The sequence below is a fragment of the Hetaerina americana genome, unplaced genomic scaffold (assembly GCF_022747635.1).
Source record: "Hetaerina americana unplaced genomic scaffold, ioHetAmer1.1.p SCAF_86, whole genome shotgun sequence".
NCBI classification, from domain to species: Eukaryota; Metazoa; Arthropoda; class Insecta; order Odonata; family Calopterygidae; genus Hetaerina; species Hetaerina americana.
The window spans coordinates 1,240,177-1,264,636 of record NW_027287494.1 but is presented as its reverse complement, the minus strand read 5'-3'; the positions used below and the strand labels follow the sequence as shown (position 1 = coordinate 1,264,636).

The following is a 24,460-nucleotide window of genomic DNA, read 5'->3' as shown; positions in this document are numbered from 1 at the left end:
CCCTGCTTCAGATTCCGTACACGGGGAACAGACACTGTTTGGATATTTCATGTCCATTCACAATCAGTTGGAATTGCAACGGCATACTCGGCCGCCAACGGGAATTCAAAAATTTTATAAGCTCTGGCAATTTCGATGTAGTCGCCCTTCAGGAGACGCATCTGACACCCAAACACAGATTCCACATACCCAACTATACCACATATCGGCGAGACCGTCCCACCGCTCGCGGTGGAGGCGTGCTCATCGCAGTAAAATCCTCTATTAAACACAAAGCACTGAAAGGATACGCCCTTAGTACATTAGAATGCGTCGGAATACGACTCCCAACTCCCATAGATGAACTTGAAATCTATTCCGTTTACCAACCTTGTGGTAAAACTATTGTTTCTGACGAAATTCGTCTCTTATTCCCGACTGACAGACGCGTCGTAGCCATCGGCGATTGGAATTGAAAACATACGGAATGGGGGTGCCGGTCCGCGAATAGTAATGGCCGGCGTTTGCATAACATTGTAAATTTCATCATGGTAGACGTCGAAGTGCCACGAACGGCGACGCACATTGATAGCCGTGGAGGGGAGGACATCCTCGATTTTTGCCTTAAAAAAAACTTACCTATTATAACGACTCCAACTGTACTACCCGATCTCTCCAGTGATCATTACCCGATTAAAGCCGACATTGCGACTGTCCCTTATGAGCAACCTCCTTCCACCCCTGTAAGAACGAACTGGAAACAGTTCGCCTCTCTTACAGAAGACGCCTTCTCAGCAATCCCCATCCCACGTTCCTCAGACCGGCAGGACATTGACACTCATGTCCTTGCCATCACAGAGGCAATGCGGGACGCGCATGCAATCGCATCGCTCCCGTATCCTCATCCACCTCCTCCTTCAAACGCCCTACCCGACGACATCCTACTGCTCATAAAACAGCGCAACAAGGCTCGAAGACAATGGGCGCGAACCAGGGATGGCGCCTATAAACGGCGCTATAACGTTTTCGCGTCCTGAGTCAAACGCGAGATTAAAAATCGGTTTAATGACCAGTGGAGAGACAAACTAGACAACCTCTCCTTCGACGACGGTTCCCTTTGGAAGGTTGCTAAGCAACTGACCCAAAAAGGCCGTCCTGACCAGCCCATCAGACACAATAACAACTTGTATTTCGACGCCAATGACAAGGCAGAAATTCTAGCCAACGCGTTCCAGGGAACCATGACTCTTAGAACCGACTGGCCAAGGACGGAGGAGGACGAAGAGGCTGGGGCTGCTGTAAGTAGCCTAAGTTTCCTTCCGACTCCGCCGTTCCAACCAGTCACTGAGACGGAGCTTAGAATGACTATTAAGTACTTAAACCCGAAAAAAGCCCCGGGTATTGATGACATTTCAAACAGGCAATTAAAGAACGCGCCACTGCCGGCCGTTCGTCATTTGCTGGGCTTATTTAACAACTATCTTTCCTCTTGCTATTTTCCAGATTCCTGGAAAATAGCAAAACTTTGCCTGCTTACTAAGCCAGGCAAAGACCCGACAATTCCTCTAAACCGCAGACCTATCTCTTTACTTTCCTCTATCTCAAAACTGTTTGAATCAATTTTGAAAGCCCGTCTAGACCTCTTCCTACGGACCAACAACCGGAACAAATGGCATTCCGGGAAGGACATTCTACTTCCCTTCAAATACTCAGACTAGCAGAGTATATCAGCCACGGTATGCAGAACAACCAACACATTGCGGTGTTGTTCTTGGATGTGGCCAAGGCATTCGACCAAGTCTGGCATGATGGATTGATACACAAGTTAATTAAAATTGGGGTACCAATACATCTCATCAAGATGTTCCAAAGTTTTCTCGCTTCACGAACTATACATGTCGCCGAAAACGGAGCTTTGTCAGCCGGGAAACAGATAAGCTGTGGCGTCCCGCAGGGCGCCATATTATCTCCTACTCTCTTCAACTGCTACGTCAGTGATCTTCCTTCTTCTCCACAAACTCTCACTTTCATGTTCGCCGACGATACTGCTATCGCGGCAAGATCTTGGAGCGGCACGTGTGCCTTCCGAAAGATCCAAAACCACCTCTATTTACTTGAAAAGTGGACCGTTAACTCGAAAGTCACAATAAATGCCGAGAAAAGCGTTGTTGTCGACTTTCGACGGAAACGAAACTATCTCCCAAAAAAAACTTTTAACCTTTCAATCCGTGCGTATTCCGACGAAATTCTCACACAAATTCTTAGGGATACATTTCGACTACAGACTGACATGGGCCAAGCACGTACAGCATGCCTTAGACATTGCACAGGGCACAAGAGCACTTCTGTCTCCACTCTTGTGCTCCAAATCGCGCCTCACGCACAGAACAAAAAGTTGACTATACCTATCATATATCCGTCCCAGGATGCTGTACGGTTGCGAAATTTTGGGAACGTGACAAAAACAGACAGAAAACGCTTAGAAACATTCCAGAATAAAACACTTCGCTACCTCACAAACCAGAGTAAAGTCGTTAGGATACAGGAGATAAGAAACGCACACAGAATACCTAAAGTACACGACTTCATTCGAGCGCAAGCTAAACGACTCGAGAGGTCCCTTCCACAAAACACACTTACAAAAAGCATATGGGATTACTCCCTACATAGAAAACGCCGTCCGAGCTACAGACTTCCAAAAGAAATTATATTTCGGTAACAAAACCGAATTCTTTCCTGTGACTTTTATTTCTTTTTAAGTATAGCAAATATTTAGTGCATTTAAACTAGGGTTTCTGTTTTGTAAATATTCTGTAAATACCTTGTCAAACTGTTTTTATTGTAAGTGTATATATAAAAGAGGGCATTGTACATATAACAGATGGGGCAATTGGCCCCGACTCGACCCGATGTTTGCGGGCTAGTCGGGCAACCAAAAGCCAAAAGGTCTCTGAAAAAAAAGATATTGAAATTTTTATACGAATACATAGTTTAAAAAAACAAGATAAAAGATTGAAAAAAAAAGAATAAAAAGATCAGAAAAAATAAAAATAATAAAAAACATGCAAAACAGAAAAAAAAGTAGATTGTAGACCAGAATTAATAAGTTAATGTTTAATCTTAAGGCTTACGATTAGTAGATATTATTCCGTCCTGTTGACGAGGAAATGGTCAAAATGTTCCCGCCCTTAAATTTAAGGTAATTTTAGTTCTTCCTTTAAGTTACGGCCAATTGGCAACCCACTAGTGGTCTTTCTTTCAATTTCTCCTTCACTAACACTGGAAAGGTACACGTTCGTCACTTACACTTTCGTTCGCCATTGTATCCCACGTGCCGATTGCACAAACACTGAAACTGAAGGGGTGGACGTTGTCGCACCGAAGCAGTTATTTAGGAAAGGGCAAACGCCCTCACAAAATGAGGTTCTGGTCTGGTCTGGTCCCGCATACATAACGTACCTGTATGTTTCGATACGAGGCAGTTCTTTGCGAAACAACCCCATCCCTCAGAACACGCCATTTTGAAGTTCCGCGTTGCACAAACCTCAACAAAGCGAAGGTTTTTGAACAAGGGTTAATTTTCAAGGAAACTCTACGCAGAAATAAGGAGGGATAAACATAATACGCTCATCATTGGAATGCACCGTTTTAGCTGAAGGCATTGAAGAGTGGGGGCCGAATTTCTCAATTCGGTGAAAAGGACGCAAAGGCGAAAAAGGAAGACTACGATGACCTCAGGTCTCCCCCCAGATTATCTGATATTATCCAATCACGGATGTCCACCGATCTAAGAAATGCGCGCGGCACTCCGAGAGGACTGACAGCTGAAGTGACCGCTACAGCGTGGTGTTGACCTATAACTGTGATCATTATGAAGAAGTTCCACTAAACGCAGAATCACTTCTGCCTAACTTTGGGATCCAGAAATAAAATTTCGACGGGATATTTTTACTGGTTGAATCAAACCTTCGTACTTAAAAGAGAGAGGTTTTAAATGAATGTATCTGTGTGATGCCAATTCTTTTAAATCCGTGGACAAGCAAGCAGTGGAATTCGCGTCATCTCCCGTTAAATTAGACATGCATGGGTTTTTTAAAAACGTATCTAACCTTCGTCTCGCGCATAGGGAATGTGATTCCTTATTCTGAGCTCTGCTCTTTTGAAACTCTTCAGGGAATTCCTCTGCACGAAATACGCATAAAGAAACGCGTTCGTTCCCCTTAATCCTTCAAGAATCAATCACTCGGGGTGCGAAGGCCCCGATGGAAGGAAAGCCCCAAGGCCCCTCCCTCCCGCCTATGCACCGAAAAACCTCGCTCGAAAAATTCGAAGATGGCTTTCTTGCTTTGAAAGGGAAGTCGGAGGCGGGTGGGAGCCGTTAAACCGGCCGCCCCGCTTCAATGGCGGTAGCTTGGTCCCATAAATCATCTCTCCCTACGCTGCGAAAGAAGCAGCGTTTGACCTCTAGGATCGAGTGGAATGGGAATCATTTCATAATCCTCCTCCTTCGTAACTTACCCTTCGCAACTTAACGCCTCCAACGTTCTCAGAAACCATCCAATTTTCTCGGAAAACCAACGCTTTTATATATACGTATCCATATCTCTCCATTCCTCCGTACATATTTAGCCCTGGCCTGCCTTTAACCCCACCCACTCCCGTTCTACCAGCCCTCTCTCTCTCTCCGTTTCTTTCTTCTCTCCCTCCGTTCTTCCCTTCGCGTCCTCGACTCCTTCCCCGCCCCCCATTTCGCTTGCCACCGCCGCGCATGCGCCGGAGGGCCTACCCCTCCATCTCCCCGACTCCTCGTTATTCCCCTTCTTGTGCAGTCCTTCAGGCGATTCTCACGCGGCGGGCGTCCCACACGCGTGTGTTGTAAGTGAGAGTGCGGACTACTACACTTCGGGGGCCACTGGGGGGGGGACCGGCCCTTCCCCTTGCGCGGCCATGCCCTCGGCCGCCCTCTTTCTCTCGCTGTCGGCGCTCGCCGTCATCGGAGCCGAAAGGCTGCCGGGGGCGGGGACCACCACCGCCGCCTCCCCCCCTTGCGAGGTCTCGATGAGCGTCACCGTACACTACCCCAGCGTCTTCGAGAATGGAAGCGTCTGGGACCCCGTGGGGGGGTCCCTCTACCCTCCGGGCACCTACTGGTTGCACGACGGACGGAGGGCCGCCGGCGGCTGGGGCCTGTACAGGGGCTGCCCTTGCCTGCTCGAGAATCCCTGCCTGCGCAAGTGCTGCCCCGTGGGCGAGTCCCTGGACGGCGTCGGGGGTTGCGTGCCGATGGAATCGCACTTCTTCAGCCCGAACGTGACGGATGACGACGGAGCGAACTCCCGGACGATCGACGCGGACGAGAGATTCGGCGTCCTTTACGGCCTCAGCTGCGTCGGCATGACGATGCTGGACCCAGGCGAGCGCCCCGAGGACCACTTCTTCGTGAGGGCCTCCGACGGCACGCTGTCCCTGCCCCTGAGGAACCACAGCTCCTTCCATCCCTCGGACTTCTGCCTCGACTACGTGTCCCCGAAGGGCACTTATCTACCCCTCTTGTGCGGCAGGGCGAGGCACTCTGGGTGGGGGGGCGGTGCGCCCCAATGGCTCTCCCTCTCGTTCCCACTGCTGCTCCTGCTCTCCACATCCTTCCTCCTGGTCACCTTCTTCTCGTTTGCTTTGGTCCCCGACCTCAGGAACAGTCTGCACGGGCGGAGCGTCATGTGCCTCATCACCAGCCTCGTGATGGGATGTGTGTTCCTCGCCATGGTGCAGCTGACTGGCGAGGCCTTGACGGTGAACAACTGCATCGCTTCAGGTGGGGCTCCTCGTGCTTGAACCCCCATCGATAGCTAATACCCTCCGACACCGATCGGCAATTCCGAATATCCGTCCATGCAATTCTGCTTGTGGTGCAATTGTTGTCATTGTTAGTCTACCAATCGGGTGCGACAGTTCGCGACCCAAAATTATTTTCCCAGGTGAGTGACCAATATAGAATGCAGTAACGCCGAAGTGAGTTCAAATAGATATTCTTACCGCTAGGAACTCAGCAGGATGGGAAGAGCTTTGTTCTTTTCGTCTCTACGATGGCGATTGGATTAGAGTGGTTTCTCCTAAATAAAAACCTAACTGATATGGTTTCAGTATCTCCATGTGTTATCAATGGTAACAATAATTTCCATAGAATACTGATAAACACAAGTTCACAGACAGCATGGGATTAAGGAAGGGTATTTTTTATATACTTAACTGAATTTCTTTCACATTTTTTACTCCTATTAGTCTTCAGCATTTCAACTCCAAACAAACTGCTCTGGTACCATTTTTCTTGTCTCCTTTTGATATCTCCCATAACCCTTTCTCCTTCCCTTATATGCATAGCACTTCTTCATACTGAAAATTCTCCTACATGCATCGTCTTGTGAAAGCTACTTCCAGTGAGATGTATTTGAAAAATTTGCCATGTTCTTCAATAAAATTTAAGGGTCCTTATCATTATCAAGTATTATCAAACTGATAATTTGTGTGAGGAAGCCCTCAAAACTGTCCTGTTCTCTGCTTCTCCGTTCATTTTCTCAATAGCACCGACATTTTCTTTACTTCTCTAAGATCATCCTTGGTCTTTCAAAAAGATAGTATGTTTCAATGGTGTGGTAGCATAATGGCTGGAGTTTTCAGCTGCTAACTCGAGGGTTTTGAGTTCAAAGCTCAGCTGATGCCTTTGGAGAACCATTTTAAGTCCTAAGTGCTGCGATGTTCTGTTCATGAAAACTTAGTGAAATGAATGTTGGCAGGGGGAAGGAAATAGTTCTCCAACCGTCAGTGTGTGAATTTCACATGTCTTATGTTCAAAATATTTCACATTGACTGTGATTTGTTGGCTAGTATGCGTTTCAATTGGAGGAAGGAAAGGAAGAACTAGCAACAAAAATAATTTAACTCCAAACAATATTTGGAAAAAAATAACAGTGGACCAACAAGGAAGTCTAAAATTGCTTAATGAGATTAAACCCAACAAATCCCCGGGTCCCGAAAATATACCAGTTAGGGTGATAAAACATTTAGCTCCAAACATTGCCCCGTACCTTGAATTTATATTTAACAAATCCCTCACAGAGTGCAAAGTACCTAAGATTTGGAAAACCGCGCAAATAACGCCTATTTTTAAAAGTGGTGACAGGGAGGATCCCAGTAATTACAGACCTATATCTCTCACTTCTATCTGTTGTAAAATCTTAGAGCACAATTGTCAGTTCAATAATGAGACACCTTGACAATATTAACTTTTTAAGTGACAATCAACACGGATTCAGGAAAACCCGCTCCTGCGAGACCCAATTAGGATTATTTACACATGATTTACTTTTATCGGGTGAGAGAGGTAGGCAAGTGGATGCCATCTTCTTAGATTTTCAAAAGGCATTTCATAAGGTTCCACATGGTAAACTCATTCATAAATTAAAGGTCGTGGGTATAAACAAAGGCGCAATAAATTGGGCTAAAGATTTTCTTTCAGAGCGGGAACAGAGGGTAGTCCTTGATGGCGCTAGTTCCGACAGTGTTCGAGTCACGTCGGGGGTACCTCAGGGAAGTGTGATCGGGCCGTAGCTTTTCTTGATTTTTGTTAACGATTTGAACCCGAAAGTGAAAAGTAAAATTAGGATGTTCGTGGATGACACGGTGATCTATCGGGAGATATCTGGGGATGAGGATCGTTTTATTCTAGAGCAGGATTTAGATTGCATTACTAAATGGTGTTCTAACTGGGGATTGACACTAAATTATAATAAATGTTCAGTGGAAAATTTCTTTATAAGATCAACGGGATTTGCTTACAAATTAGCTGGAGGTGACCTAGCAGTAGTTGATACGGTGAAATACCTTGGTGTTACATTCAAAAAAGACTTAACTTGGGGGACTCACATACGTAAAGTCTGCGGTCAAGCATATAAAAAATTGGGATTCATTAGACGCATTGTCGGCAAAAGTGACTCGAAGGTCAAGGAACGTTGTTACCACGCTCTTGTAAGGCCTCATTTAGAATACGCATGCAGCGTGTGGGATCCGAGTGAAAAAGGTCTCATTCGGGAAATTGAGAATGTTCAACGCCGGGTAGCACGTTTTGTAAAATATTCCTACGATAAAACACAAAGTGTCACCGAAATGCTCCTGGATTTGGGGTGGGAATCATTGGCAGAGAGACGATTCAATGCAAGATTGAAATTATTAAATAAATTCAGATCCGCATGTTTCAGCACCGAGGTCTCGCCAAACTATTCGTACTCCTACATACATTGGTCGCTTGGATCATGCATGTAAAATTCGGGAAATAGATGCCAGAACTAGCCGACGCAAGGACTCCTTCCCACGGACAATACGGGATAGCAACTGCAGGGTTATAAATAGCAAAAATTCCACTTGCCACCCTCAGCGACTAAAAAATAATTAATTTTTCTTATATGCATGTTCTTTCACTAACCTCGTGTGTTTTAATATCATAACCCATTCTTTCCGAATGACCTCATTCTTGTTCTGTTCATCTGTTTTTAAGTCTCCCTTTCAATCCCTCGTCCCTCTCCGCGGGGGAAATTCCTGCTACCTGCAACATTGGGTCCCATTCCCTGCCTTTTAGAGTCTCCTCGGGGGGTAGAGTGCTTTGTGTTGCATGCTGTATGGGGGTGGAGTTTCGCATTCTTGTTTGTTGTGTCCTGGCTTGCGTGTTGTTGGATGGCTTTCGTGCTTTTGTTGGAACGGTTAGTATCATAAAGTGGGAAGCATTCTGGGTAACTGCACAGGTATAATTTTATTTGTAATAATGAGGCAAAAGCCTAAGGGGCTCAATAGTATTCTTCATATTCTCAGTTTTAATTATACTGGGTAATGAACTTCTCAGTTAAACCAAATTCCACTTGAAAATGTAGGCCTTGTGCGTTGCATTTTGGACTTTTTTCCATCCTGTAGAATTTGATTTTTTTCGTTTTAATGCCTAGAAAGACATTACTTTTCAACACTTTGGAAGGTGTTCTCTAACTGATAATCTTCTGGGAACTCTCGGTGTTGGAATATTCATCAAATACTTTGCCCAAATTAGGTCAATTGGGAAAAAGAAATTAGCGTCATGGGTTGTGTACAATGTAGGAAACACTTTCAGATTATTCGGGGGACTCTGTGTTTTGAACTGCCACCCTCAGCGTCTAAAGAATAATTAGTTCTACTTAAATGCATGCCCTTCCACTAACCTTGTGTGTTTTGTTATAATAACCCATTCTTTCCGTATGACCTCATTAGTGTTCTGTTCATCTGTTTTTAAGTCTCCCTTTCAATCCCTCGTCCCTCTGCGCGGGGGGGAACTACCTGCAACGTTGGGTCGCATTCCCTGCCTTTTACAGTCTCCGCGGGGGGTAGGGTGTTTTGTGGTGAATGTTTATGCGGTAGTGGTGTCTCACATTCTTGCTTGTTGTGTCCTGGCTTGCGTGTTGTTGGATGGCTTTCGTGCTGCTTCCTGGGGGGCAGTTTTTTTATTGTTTTGCGGTATATGTGTTTGCATGAGTGTTGAATGAAGGGATTTTTGCATGAGTAGGTGCGCTGCTGTGGGTGTAATTTTCCACGTTGTTGTTTTGCATGGGGTATTTTTCCTTTTTACGGTTGGTGACCCACACGCCCTCGCGGTGGCTTGCGGGGTATTATGTAGATATGTAAGTAGATGTAGATTTGCTGGATTGTAATTTTATCTGTACTTTGATGCTATTAGCAACTGCATCCAGCAGGTAATCTTCACCCATGGTCTTAGTCCAGAAAAAAAGAACTGCTGCATTTTATTGCAGGTAATTCATGATTCTAAAAATATGGGGAAGTTGTTACTGGCTTCACATATTAACTGTCGATGTAAAACTGATGGCAGCAGCAAGAATTAATTTTAACATATGTGTCAAAAATCCCAGCACTCTAGCAGTTGCTTATTATAAATACTTAATTAGTTCCTAATAGCATTGTCATGTTGCTTAATCCTTATTATCTCTTATGTAACGTAGTATTATTATTTTTGATTTACTGTATTGTTTATATGTATATTAGAAAGCGCATTGGAGGCAGTAAGGTTGTAGTCTCAATAGTGGTCAACTGTTTCAATGCACAGAGATGAATTTAGTCTTGAATATGGGGGGAGAAAAGTCAGCATAAAATTCAAGAATATTCAGGAGTCTCCCAAAAGTTAACTTTAGCAAGATGAAATGCCTGAAATTTTTAACCATTTCTTTGCTGGCATATTACATACGAGGGTCATCCGGAAAGTAGTACCCGTTCGTGCCGCATGAAGTGCTGACGACGCGAGTAGCCGCTGGACGAGGTCAGATAGCTTCAGTGGCTTGTCTGCCTTCTCTGAGCCAAGTTGCGTGACGCTAGCATTGCCTGTGTTGTTTCTGTGATTGTTTACAATGTTTAAAAATATTGAGAACGCCGCCAGTTGTGAAGTGAGGGCAGTGATTAAATTCCTCAATGCAAGAAACGTTCGCCCATGTGATATTCATCGCCAATTAAAGGAGGTGTATGGAGACAATGTAATGGACGAGTCGTCTGTTCGGCGGTGGTGTCGCAACTTCAACATGGGGAGGGGGAACACACACGACGATGAGCGTTCGGGGAGACCGTCTGTCATTACAGACCAACTGGTGAGCTCAGTTGACGAATTCGTGAGGAACGATCGGCGCGTCACAATTGATGACATCTGTGAGCATTTTCCCAATGTTTCTCGAACAATTGTTCATGAAATTGTTAAACACCATCTGCATTATGCAAAAATTTGTGCAAGATGGGTCCCTCGCATATCTCAATGAGCTGGCGGCGAAGGACTATGCAGCAGGAATACAGAAACTTGTCACACGTTATGACAAATGCCTTAATTTGCTTGGAGATTATGTTGAGAAGTAGTTTAAAGTATCCTCTTTCAAATAAAATTTTTTATGTTTGTTAATATTTACTTTTGTGTCTTTATTTCACGAACGGGTACTACTTTCCGGATGACCCTCGTACATTTTGATGAAAATTGAAATTAAACCACTAAGCTTTTCCACATAGAAAACATTTTTATTTACTACCTAGGTTTCATTATGGTATAACATCATCAAGTATAACAACATCAGAAAAGCCTAGTGGTTTAATTTCAATTTCAATGTTGAAATTTTCCACCGAGTGATACCAGAAACTGTTTTATTTATCACATTTTGATGATTAAAAAAAATTGATGGTTTCAGCTTTCAATAGAGTGAACAAAATATAAGAAATTTTAGTTGATATTTTGAAATATATTGCCTAGGTATACAGCTTATAACTGCATCTTCCACTAGATTACTTTCATTTATTCATATGGAGTGTACTAATATGTTTTACCATTTTTTTCAAAAAGGAACCTTTTATTTCCTCATAAAAATTAGTGCTACAGGAATGTGCATGTTTTAATATATTTCCTAATAATTAATCTAAAAACAATTGCATGTCCAAAGGAATGTGTTGTGTTATGTTCATGTAAAATTAACTTGCATAAATCATCCTAATTGGTCTTTAAAGTTCATTTTGAAGTCTGAAGTCACATAATTTATTAATTATTTCCCTTAAATCAAAAAACTAGCAAGGAATTCTTTGCATTAATATTCTTTGAATTAAAAGTGGTGATTGTAATTCTGCATTGTATTTTTATGAGTAATGTAAATAATATGCAGACATTTTGTTTTCATTAAACTTAATAAGTGAATTTATAGAAGAGTAAATTATAGTGAACTAGACATTCCTTCACATTTGATATCATAACGGATGCACAAAAAACTAATTCCAACATCAGAGGAAGATTATAAGAATAATGAAATTTTTTTCAACCTTTACAGCATATGTCATGCAGTTTTCTTTCCATGCAGCCTTCTTCTGGTTGAATACAATGTGTTTTGACAGCTGTAATGCATTCAGGTGAGGATTATACTGATAAAATATCAATTATGAGATACAGTGTTGCAATTGTGAAATAGGAAAAAGCTATTTGTCAGATGCTTTTCATTTATTATTGGCAGTAGTTACTGTTAAAAGTAGGTTTTCAACCAGTGGCTTAGCACTGGTTAACTTTTAATCTGCACTTTAAATGACACTAAATGCCCTAACATACTGATTCTATTAAGCTCATTTTAAACTCCACACACTTTCTACCTCCCTGCATCTTGTCAACCATGCATGATCTTGGTCTTCCCATACACCAACCAAGCTTAACCAACTTCCTACACCCTATCAACATCTTCAATATTCCATTTTCACCCAATATGCCCAGCATCAGTTTTTACTGCCTTCTTTGAATTCATTCCAACTATCTCCTCTCCACCCAAACCTTCAAACCTAGCCCTTCTTGGTAGTTTTCCTCTCAATCCATTCCTACCGCTCACGAGACTCCCAAATCTGCACTTCTCACCTCCAGTCCCATCAGACATGCCCTCTGGTCATTCAAAACTAAACCCCACCTGAAAAGTTTTTCCTGATTTCTTCTTTACTCTTGGGGATCAAGATGGTGCGGTGGCTATCGTACTGGCTTCTCACCCAGAGGGCCCAGGTTCATATCCCGGTGGTGTTGAATATTTTTCGGTGGTATCTCGATCCCTACTTGAGGTGCTTTGTGGAGAGCACTTTGAGTGAGTACGCCGTCCGTCGGATGGGACATTAACCTGCGGACCCCTTGGTGCCTTTCGTTATTAAGAGTAGGCTAATGCTGATGCCCGATCTCTCCCCACCCTTCATCCTTTCCCATCCATCCCCTATGGTGCAAATGACCTCAGCTGTCGGTTGCCACCCCTAAATACTACAACTACTACTTCTTTACTCTTCACTCAAGGATGCTGCTTACTTTCTCTCTTTCTCTATGACTCAATAATTTGGTGTTTGATAACTTATAAATATAAGCACCTTGTGTTCGTGTCTGGCAAAACAGAAGACGGTAGCAATTACGATCCCTCATTTGAAGCATGTGGAAGCTGTGATTATGTCCCTTAACTACGTCAGTTCAATCCTTAGCAACATCTCAGATAACAAGTAAAATATCATATGCCTATAGCAGGACTGCTATAATTACGAGTCATTTGCAAAATCATTTTAAGGTGGACCACCAAAGGTTAATCTCTGGATTATACATAAGGTAAAATAAGGGACTTCCAATCATGCATCCATTTCAAAATAAATTGCAGGGATGTGAATAGGCAAGATGTCACTATACAGGCAAAAGTGAAAAGTCATTATCAAGCTTTTATTGTCCAAGAACCATGTCATAGGGTAAGTGGATAATTCATTGCTGAATTGAATGCCACATAGCCTCAAGTGTTCATGAAAGATTTTAGATTGAACCCTTAGAGTACTTTTATAGCCTAAATTAAGAGTGACTTAAAAAATCTTAGTGTAGCATACTTTGTGACAATTATTACTATATTATCTCTCTTTCATTACATAATCTTAAAAAAGAATTTTCTTGCAGGCATTAGCTTGTGTTATATTAAGTTAACGACTATTCATTTTACCTTTATAATAATTCAAATTTTAGCATGGGCCATGCAAAATGCCAAAGACCACAGCTGTCATAGAACCCATTCAAATCTTCTACCTGTGAAATGAGAATTAATTTCAGAAAATGCCAAATTTTCTGTTTAATTATCATAAACTATTGATGATTTCTGGTGAACAAATTTCTGTCCCCAGAAAAATACATCAAACAACATTTTCAATGAATTTATTTCAGGAAGCTGAAACCTAACCCAAGCCTAGCCAGTAAAAAAGAAGAGAGGTGGTTCATAACATATTCCACTTACGCATGGGGGGTGCCATTGGTGATTGTTTCCATTGGTGTCGCCATGGACTTTTATCTTAATCCGTCGGTGGATGTGGTGAGGCCTAGATTTGGACAACCAAGGTGCTGGTTCTTCAGTAAGTACCTAGAATATAAAGCAGAAAATAGTTGTTCATTTAGAGGTTTCTATGGATGGATTTCATTTCCTCTGCATGTTTCTCATGTTTTCATCATAGTCATTGGCTGTGATAGACAGCAGTTTTAACTTGAGTATGCCACGAAGAATGATGAGAAAACTTGTCTTCTAAAGGCAAGGAATGCAATTAAAATCCAATAAATGTGCAGAGCCTACTGAAAGTAATATTTTACTGAACAAGTTTAATGGTTAATCTTCTGAAATGTTGCCATGATTGTAAACTATCCTGATTTAGGCATATATTAGGAGTCTCATGGGATCCGAGCCTTTGTTTGCTGTGAACCACTGTACACAGTTGCCTGGTGACCTTGATACACAAATTCTCAGTAGGAGACTAGGAGTCATCAGAAATGATGAAGATATGCCATTTCAATGCATCAGTTAAACATGTGTGGTATTTCATTTATAGTATCAATAAAATATAGTATAGGTGCTATGGTAGCCTAGAGGTTCCCCTTAAATTAAAAAAGGCCATTATTGACTTTTTTACTCCTCCTCTGTCTCTTGGTAAGAATTAATAATAATAATAATAATACTTTATTCATTTTAAAAATGGTACAACCATATTAAATGTCGTCAATCATAATATTACTTAATATATAAACATAAGTTCTTAAATGTGATGAAGATTGTCACAAAAGAATTCATCCAATGAGTAAAGTGGGTGAGCAAGTAACCAGGTATATACCCTATTCTTGAAACTCTGGATACCATCTGATTTCAACTGAGTAGGCAGATAGTTATACAGTCGTATGTTCATATTGTGAAATGTGTTGTAAGTTGATGACAATCTACAATAAGTAGTATTTAGATTCGATTTACCTCTTGTGGAATAGTTATGGAGGTTGGATCTTAATTGGTAAGTTTCTAGATTAACTTTCACATGAATCAGAGCCTTAAAGATATACAAACAAAATACAGTCATGATTCTATACCTAATAAAAAAAGGTTTGCAGGAATCACGTGGTGGTATATTAGCAAGAGAGCGAATAGCTCTCTTTTGCAGTAGCAAAATTTGTTTAACATGAGGGGAATGACCCCATAACTCAACACCATAATTCAAATGACATTGAAAGAAGGCATGGTAAAGTGTTAAACGATACTCATTTGAAATGATAAAGTTGAGCTTTCTTAACATATAAACAGCTTTACTAAGTTTATTACAGGTCTGACTGATGTGAGTCTCCCAATTAAGTTTTGTATCAATATAAATTCCTAGTATTTTAGCAGTTTCAATATTAGTTGTTTTTGATTTAAGACTGCACACAATATGCTGAGTTTTGTTAGTATTTAATTGTAAATGATTAACATCAAACCATTCCTTAGCCTGTTTTTGGGTAGGGCTAGATCGTAACTTTGCATCTTCTGGATGTTGACACTTTTGTACAAAAGTAGTGTCATCAGCATATAAAACAGATCTAGGTTTCATATTACAGGGCAAATCATTAATCATGATAATGAAAAGTACTGGGCCAAGCACAGAGTCCTGTGGTACACCACATTTTACTTTAAGAGCTGCAGACCTGATCCCCCATTTTATGCATTTAATTTTTTTATTTCAGTGAAATTGGAATGCACTCATGGTGAAATGAAATAAAAATTCCCACTTTTTTACCAGGCTGAGAAAGGCTTAAATAATTCTCTAATGATGGTTTCATTAGTGAGCAGTTGAATAAGTGTATTTTGTAAATCACAGATAATTACAATTTTTTGTGAAAAAGTGCTGAAACAATGCAATAATAAACCTTACGCAAGATAACCCCTTCCTCTCCCCAACATAGAGAATAGGAATTAAATGGCCTCCTCCCCCTAAAGCCTGATGCCATTCTAGGACAGCTGCTCCCTTGAAAGGTTCGAAACTTGGGTGGTGGAGAACGTTTCATCTGAAATCCAAGTGGTGTATTTCTGAGTACGAGAGCTAATTGGGAAAACTAATGGTGACACATGAAAAGGAAGTGCCCCCCATCCTTAAAATGTTAATTTTAGATTCCAGTGGACTTACTTTGGGGTGAGCTTCATGCACTAAAACTTACCTTTGAGATGAATGCTGTGGTGGATGAAACTATATCTTCGTGGTGTTCTACAAATGACTTCATTCCATTTGGGTCAGATTTCTAAAAATAAAGGGTGAGACATATGAGGAGGATTGAAGTAGCTAGGCGGGTGATGATGCCTTCCAATTTTTAGATATGCCATTTCTGTCAATCTCTTTCTTACATAACAATTTCGGGAATGATACGAGCAGCAAGATGGTTATTTCAATGTGCATTCTCAGTCATAAGAGACATTTTGTAATTACCACCCGAGCCTTAAATCAAGGGATGAAATCACAACAGTAATCAGCTCAAAGGTTAACTTAATGGATTCAGAGCTCCCTGTTCACTAGTAAAATCCATCATAGCAGTATTGATCATAAAATATTCATGCATGGTGTATTTTGTAATTTTGCATAGTGCACTGTATAGTTCAACATGAGTTCTTGCTATAAGGTCAAACAATTAGCAAAGAGTAATACTTAAAGTTCAACATCATTTGCGTTAAGCAATACAAAACAAGCCCATATTTTTAGTCAAACTGCATTGCAAATGCTTTTGCACCATGCTTTTTCCATTCACTACTTTTGATAATGGTTTTTATATTCACTTCTTTTGATAATGCTTTTCACTTCACTTCACTGCTTATCGGCATGAAATTTTGGCCAAAAAAAGCACTGTAGTAATGATGTCTCCATATTTGCCAGACATGGCCCCGAGGGACATGTCTGGCTTTTCTTTTCCCAAAATTAAGAGCATCTGGGATGTTAAGATTCATTTCATGGGTATGAACTCAGCGCCCTATACTCCTTAGCCCATCTCTTGACCTAATGGACCACCATACCATTTGTTTGTTTATGGCGATATATCTACGTAGTTAAAAAATTATCCCAATACAATAGATCTTTATACTTAATATATCAGTGCGTTATCACTCTGGATTGGGACGAATGTTTACTTCTGAATATTTTAATGGTGCATCTCAATGAGAGAGAGCTTTGTATGATTGCAACAAATATTACCAGGAATGAAAAGGTTAATAGGAGTCTTTATTGAAATACTTCATATATTAAAATGCTTTGTTATTAAACACTAAGTAATAGACTGGCTTGCTGAATGAATGTTTTTTTGTCATAAAATGTTCTTCGGCAAAAATGTTTTGGTTAAATAGTAATGCATATCAATTTTGTAAGGATTGAGGAGAGAGAAATGATGGGGTTGTATGGTTGTGGAAAGTGGAAGGAGGAGCAAAAAATGAAGAACAAAAATTACATTTGTGGGCGTATATGAAATGCCTTTATGACTTACGTTAATGAAAATGGGGTGATTTTGGTGGAGTGAGAACAAAATGTCTGGAGAGAGACAAGCACGGGAGGATATGATTTTTTTTGTGCCTCAATGTTCATAAATTTAAATTAAATTTGTTAAATTAAGCATACAACTGTCTCTTGCTATCTACTCCATTCTTTCAGCTAGTTTTTCAGAATATATTTTATGTATATTCAAATCTCGTTACTATGCCACCTGTAGGGACCGAGCAAGAGTGTCATAGTAACGAGGGTTTGTAAGAACAGCTTTATTTTCTCAAGTTACCCATCAATCCAAAGCTCTTAAGAATCGTCGGCTGGCGCATCTTCTTTTGGTGGATCTTGTGCATCTCTTTATCTCGCCGATCGCACGCTTGCGTCCCACTGGGCTTCCCGCTTCTCTGTTGCATCAACTTCCAGATGGTGCTCCAAGTGTGCTGGGCTTCCTCAACAGTTATCTCATCGCCTTCGCTTTCCACCAGCTCCGCACTGCACAGCATCTCCTCCAGCAAGAAAGACCCGCCGGTCGCGAGGTGCTCGTCAGCTTTGAGAAAGTCAGACAGCTCGATCTCGACAGTTCTTGAGTATCTTTTCCTCGGCAGGCAGAGCTTCCTAGATCTAGAGCAGCTCTGCATCCTGTGTCTCAGTTTGGATCTCTTTGATGAACTTGGCCTTCGTAAAACAATTCCTAATTGTTGACTTGCCGACCTGCTCCCAAGCATGCCGGGTGGCTAGTAGAGCATCAAGCAATGTGAACTTGAACTCCTTTCCCTCGTCCATGGCCTCAAGCCGGCGGCATAGCAGGAGCTTCTTGTAGTGAAAATTGAGGTTCTTTATGATTCCTTGATCCATTGGTTACAAATTGGCTGTCGTGTTAGGTTGGGAGAAGACCAGTTGGATGTTGTTCAGCTGGAGAGGGTGGCCAGAGAAGTGATTGAGACAGACCAGCACTCTGCGTCCTTGCTGGCCGAGTCGTCCTTCTCAAGCACGCAATGTCTTCTCGAACAGCTCCGCCATCATCCACGCCTTGTCCAGGTTGAAGACGTCGTCTGTGGAGACCTGCCCAAGTGAGGGCCGGAGAACCTGTTGCTGCCACTCAAGAAGGGATTGCGAATCCACGGCTCCAGCTTTGCCCTGCCATGTCTTGAATGTGATGCCGAGGCACTTCTTGAAATTGTCTAACCAACCGTCGCTCGCCATGAAGTCCGGGATGTGCATCAGCTCGGCCAGTTTCATCGCCTTCTCGTTGATCGCCGCTGACAGGCAGATTCTGTCCACTAACTTGCTTCAGCCACATGAGCACTCGCTCTTCAAGCTTCGGGTCGTGAGTTGTGCATCAACTTCATGCGCTTCGATGGAACTCAAGCTTTAATCGCTGCCTCGATTGCATCCTTCTTGCTGGAATGCCCTTCACGGTGGTTCTCTTAACTTCGACGCTCCATTTCTTGCAAATCTCCCTGGCAAACTTGGACTGATTTGGCTCCTTCTTCGCAGCATTGATGATCTCCTTTTTCTCCTTCAGCGGAAAGTAGGTTCACTTGCATTTCTGATCTGATATTATACATTTCTGATGTGATATTATCGGCTGAATTAAAAAAAAATTCACTGTTGCGCGCGTTCGTATTAAGTTATGTTGTGTGCAGCTGGGCTATAGTTCATCGCTTTGCCTTTGAGACATGAGTGTAATAATCGAACACTGCACAGAAATACAGACTTTTTCACGACTCGTGCCTTATAACATTCACACAATAGTGGCATAGTAGTGAGAGTAGGGGGTGGCATAGTAAATTTATTTTGTATTGATTTTTGTCGGGAGCGAGCAAAAGTGGCATAATAGCGAGTGTGTCGTAGTAACGAGATTTCAATGTATTATCTAATTCTAAAATCATTCACTGATGAACTGCTGGAGACCAATTGACGTTTTCAGCTGATGATTCTCTAATTCCAAAGAAAATCTTCTCCAAAAACATGATATTTTTCTATTCCTCTTTAATCCCTCAATATACTTTTGTTATATCCATCTGGAATGGCATTGTCTTTTAGCTTTGTAAGTCACCGAATGTCATTCACTTTTCCCTTAGAACTCACCAATCAGTTTTTGACTGTCTGTCAGTTTCCCAGCATATTTTCCTGTTTTCAAAACAACATTCTGGTTGATTCAGTCTTGCACTTCAATGCTCTTCTGGTACTTTCTCAAATTTCAACTCAACTTTTGAACCATTTCAGCATTCATTAACCTAGTTTCTTCGAAAATTAGGTATGTATTGAAATGAAATTATAGACTTTGTAATTCCACACACTTAATTTATAAACACGATCCAGGTTCCACGAACATCATCATCAGGTGGTCATCATAGAAGCAAACTTGGTATACATACGTTCTGAGCAGAGCAAGGAGGGTTGGTCAGAGACGGAAGGATAGGGAGGGTGGAGGGGTATAAAGGTTAAAATGTAGGTGGGAGGAAAAGAGAATTACATCTTTTGGTGTCAATCGTTGACTTGGAAGAGTGGTAGATCTAGGAGTGGGGAGTGGCAGGGCTTCAAAATTTTGTTGGCAAGTTCATCTTTGCAACAGACGTATTGCAAAATTTCCAACTGCTCCAAAGCATCAAGTCTTTGTCCTTTGTTTTCAAAATGAAGAATTTTAATCACAAAGTCACTTTTGTGGTCATTCTCGATGAGGTGCTTTGCAAAGAGGGATGCTATATTCTTATTCTTTGCGCATGTTTGGTGTTCTTTTATTGCTTCTGTAAATTTTCGTCCTGTTTGCTCGATATACATACTTAGTATTACACTCTGAGAACATTAACTCATACACTCCACTACTCTCCTTTTTGGGTCTTCTTCTCCTGCGTCTTCTGTCCTGCTGCTGCTGGTCTTCCCCTTCAAGGGTTTCGTGGGATGACGACCGCAGAGGGCTTGCCTCCCCCGCTGCCGGGCACGACACACAGCTGATTGGGTTGAGCCCCGTAGTTGCCAGGGCTCAAAATATCTGTATAGTCCATCATATTTATTTTGGGAATGATATTTGAGGTGGTTTCCCGTTGCCTTCCTCAATAGTGTTCTATTGAGGAAGGCAAATTTCTATATATATATGTATATATATATATACTATATATATGTATGTGAGTATATATATATATATATATATATATATATATATATATATATAAAATATATATGTATATATATATATATGTATTTATATCTAATGAGTATATTGCAGAATAGGAATAGACTGGAGGGAAAGGAGGCTAATCCGCAACCTGTACATGTCTCAGACTGCTCAGGTGCGGGTGGGAAACGGGGAGTCCGGATGGGCAGTGTTAGGAAGGGGTGTACGGCAGGGTTGCCCATTATCACCGTTGCTGTTCAACCTGTATGCAGAGGAAAAGATCAAAGAGGCATGGGAAGAACTCGAGGTAGGAATGAAAGTGGGCGGGGAATTCGTAAATTCAGTTAGGTTTGCTGATGATCAAGCTTTAGTTTGTCAGTCAGCCAAGGGGCTGCAAGCATTGTTTAGGGAATTGGAAATTCAGTGCGACAGGTATGGGATGAGAATCAATATTAATAAAACAAAGGTTATGCGATTTTCTAGAAAGAAAAAGGCCAAGCTTAACATTAAAATAGGAGGGCAAAAACTAGAGCAGGTAGAACAGTTTACGTATCTCGGTAGTGTTTTGGACCAACACGGTCAAAGTAGTAGGGACGTAAGGAGAAGAATTGCGCTAGGCAAAGAGGCTTTCACAAGGAGGAGGGAGTTGATGACGGGGACGTTGAGTAAGGATATTAAGAAAAGACTCGTAAAAACTTTGATATGGATCGTAGCTATGTACGGTGCGGAAACGTGGTCATTGAAGCAGGAGGATAGACGTAGACTGGAGGCTTTTGAAATATGGGTGTGGAGAAGAATGGAGAAGGTGAAATGGACAGAGAAGAAAACAAATGAGGAAGTACTTGGTATGGTGGGCGAAGAGAGGGGTTTGTTGGGAGCAATCCTATGGAGGCAGGAAAAGTGAATGAGGGGGGTGTTGACCGGCAGTGGGATGTTGAAGACTGTGATAGAGGGGAGAATGTTGGGCAAAAGAGGAAAGGGAAGGAACAGGAAAGGGATGTTGGACGGGATGAAGGGAGGAAGAAAGTACTCAGAGATGAAGAGGGACCTGATATAGAGTAGGATGATGGATTTTGTGTTTTGTTAGGAGTAATAAAATATTTGTTTGGTAGTTGTGTCCATCCAAAAACCCACCTTAACTGGTAGATTACCTTAAAAAAAAATACACACACACACACACACACACACACATATATATATATATATATATATATATATATGTACCAAGTTTGCTTCTATGAGGACCACCAGATGTTGATATTCAATGACTAAACCTGGGTCGTGTTTTTAAATAAAGTGTGTGGAATAAAAAAGTCAATAATTTCAATATGTTATGCAAATTTAACTAAGTTATGCCAGAGACAACAAAATTTGTTAGGTATGTAAATTGCCCAACACCAGAAGTTGTCCATTTTTCAAGGAAAATTGGTTTGCGCGGAACTGTGAGATTATGGATGCATTTGTAAACTTACTTTAGACTAAGAGTAAACCCATACTTTTTTCTTTATAATGCAGCTAGGGGAGGTGCACTGATCTATTTCTATGCACCAGTGGTAATCATATTATTATTGAACCTCATCATGCTGATAGTCACGGCCGTGAGGATAACAAAGGGAAAGAAAGAGCCAGCCATGCTGAGGATCACTGGGAGTACAAATCCGGACGAAAAGAACACAAAAAGGTACTTAACCAAGGATATATTAATGCCCCCATGGCAAAATTTGAAGCTTACTAAATTTTCAGACTTTGGCTACAATATTCATGAAAATGTTACTTTGAGTGCAGATTAATGCCAGAACTACAACCGGTGCCTCTTCAAAACCCCTTCCAATATCCTCAAAATACAGATTTAATAATAAAAATGTAGCTGAGTTAATCTCATTATGCCCTAATTGAATGAGCTTAGTTGCAGGTTTAATTCATGAAATGCTTAAGTTGGACAAAGTATCTCCAAATTAACTGGAGAATTTTATTGGAGTCAGTGTGTGTTGAGCATTTGGTCGCAGCATGTAAATGTTGGTGATGCCACAGAACACCTCCTGCCAAACCCAAAATGTGTGATTAAATGGTTTCTCAAATGCAATTAAATAGTCAGTTCTTTGTGACCAAAGCTGGATCAAGGATCATGGATCAAGGAAATTGACCATTTTTAGTAACTACTTAACTGTTAACTTTTAAATACCCTAGTGTAATGGAAATATTAGGGGGGTAACAACTATTCTAGATTCAGGAGTTGATCCTCCTCCACATGATTTAAAACTGAATGCTACATTTGAAAAATTGATAGTACATGAGAAGCTATATATGGATGCTAATAACCATATTCAATATCTTAAAAAAAATCTAAAATGTCACTGGGATTTTATTATTTATCTCTTAGTATTTTACTGTCAATATATTTTGTGCAAAAATATTTCTCTATCCTTTTTGATAAATACTTGAATCAAAATGATAAAATGTTAAGGTACAATTCCCTTATCAGCTCATGGTTTTATGATCAAATATTCATCGGTGCTCCCTATACTCTGAACATTTTCCCAGGGAAAACCAATGTCGAAAGGAATTTCTACAGACACATGAATGAGGGTTATTATTTTTCTCAACTTGGGACCATGTAAGGGCAGAGAAATCTATCCAGGGGCTATCTGCAGGGTTTGGAATTTTTTTCTTTTAACTCGGGTAACTGGTTTGCTTGTCTCATCTAGCAAAACTTTCCTTTTTCATTACAGATACATACTGTACCTCAAGATGTTCATCATCATGTCCATCAACTTTGTGATGGAACTCATCTCTTGGATTGTTGGTGGTCCAGATGTTTTCTGGTACATCTCTGATATAGGATACACTTTACAAGGCATCTTATTTTTTGTAATCTTGGTCTGGAAAGATAGAATCCATCATATTCTGCTGAAAAGACTTCAATTCTGTCCAGCCAGCAATGAGGTGCAAGAAACTGCATTGAGTGTAATTTAATGAAAGTTTAAGTTAGAAAATTTAAGTGAAATATATGGAGCACGTCACATGATAGCAAGTTGGATTGTGTGGACTGTACCAAAGGTGTGCATATGTTTGTGAGTGAATGCATTTTCTGAGCCCTTTCACTCAGGGACCTCAGCACTGTGACATAATTATGACTCAATCCAGCAATGGTACACTTGAGATGCCTGCATTTGCTGGCGTGGTGTGGTGGGGAGGCCTGCAAGAATTCTAGAAGGTCACTGGACTCCGGAATTGTTTCTAAATGAGGAACATTATATGTAATTATTTGTTACCACTTATATTAAGTGAAATATATGCATGAACATTTAATTTTATTTACCATTCTGATACAATGTAGTGGACATCCTAAGTATTTGCTGTGAAAACAGGGAGAATTTGGATCTGTTCAAAATAATTGAAAATAAACTGTTTGGAAAAGGAACTGGATGATTTTTTAGAGCAGTTTATGATATTAAGATGCAAAATGTAATTATATTCCCTTGAAAAAAATAAGCAGCCAGGGTCAATTTTTCTTGATTTAAACTGGCATTTTGTTCTCTACTTCACCATAACAAATTAAGTAGGTCATTCTTTACTTATTTTCGTCATCTGCCATTTCATGTTTTAGAAAAACTCTACCAGAGTAAATATTAATTTGATCAATAGTGTGGTTCAATGGATATCATAACAATGATATTTTTAATCCACACATTATTTCCTTGGAAATATATCAACCACAGCTAACTGGCACTCGTTAAAAGAGAAAATGTTAACAATTTTAGGATATAATGCATACATCTAAGCACTACAGATAAAATGTTATCCATTACTTATTGTTGGATCAAGTTTGGAACTTCTGAGTGATCCACATTCAATAAGACACTCCCATGGCAAATTGCATTGCTCATCTTTTCACATCCAAATTTTAATGACAATTATCATTGGTGAATTTTCAGTTTCCAACTAGTGGTGTTCAGTCCCTGGGAGATGTACCCAATTTAAAGCTAAGAATGGCTAGTTAAAATCCCAGGGATGCATGAGTCCCCGTAA

At 40.9% G+C, this 24,460-nt stretch overlaps 1 protein-coding gene across 1 annotated transcript; it reads left to right on the top strand.

The window, feature by feature from the left end:
* Positions 1–5,008: 5,008 nt before the first annotated feature.
* Positions 5,009–23,794, top strand: LOC139698458 (probable G-protein coupled receptor Mth-like 1). The gene is made up of 5 exons (XM_071597341.1): positions 5,009–5,791; positions 11,853–11,931; positions 13,733–13,917; positions 21,947–22,112; positions 23,161–23,794. The coding sequence occupies exons 1-5, from the start codon at positions 5,038–5,040 to the stop codon at positions 23,402–23,404; spliced, it is 1,428 nt and encodes a 475-aa protein (XP_071453442.1). The 5' UTR covers positions 5,009–5,037; the 3' UTR covers positions 23,405–23,794.
* The last annotated feature ends 666 nt before the right edge of the window (positions 23,795–24,460 follow it).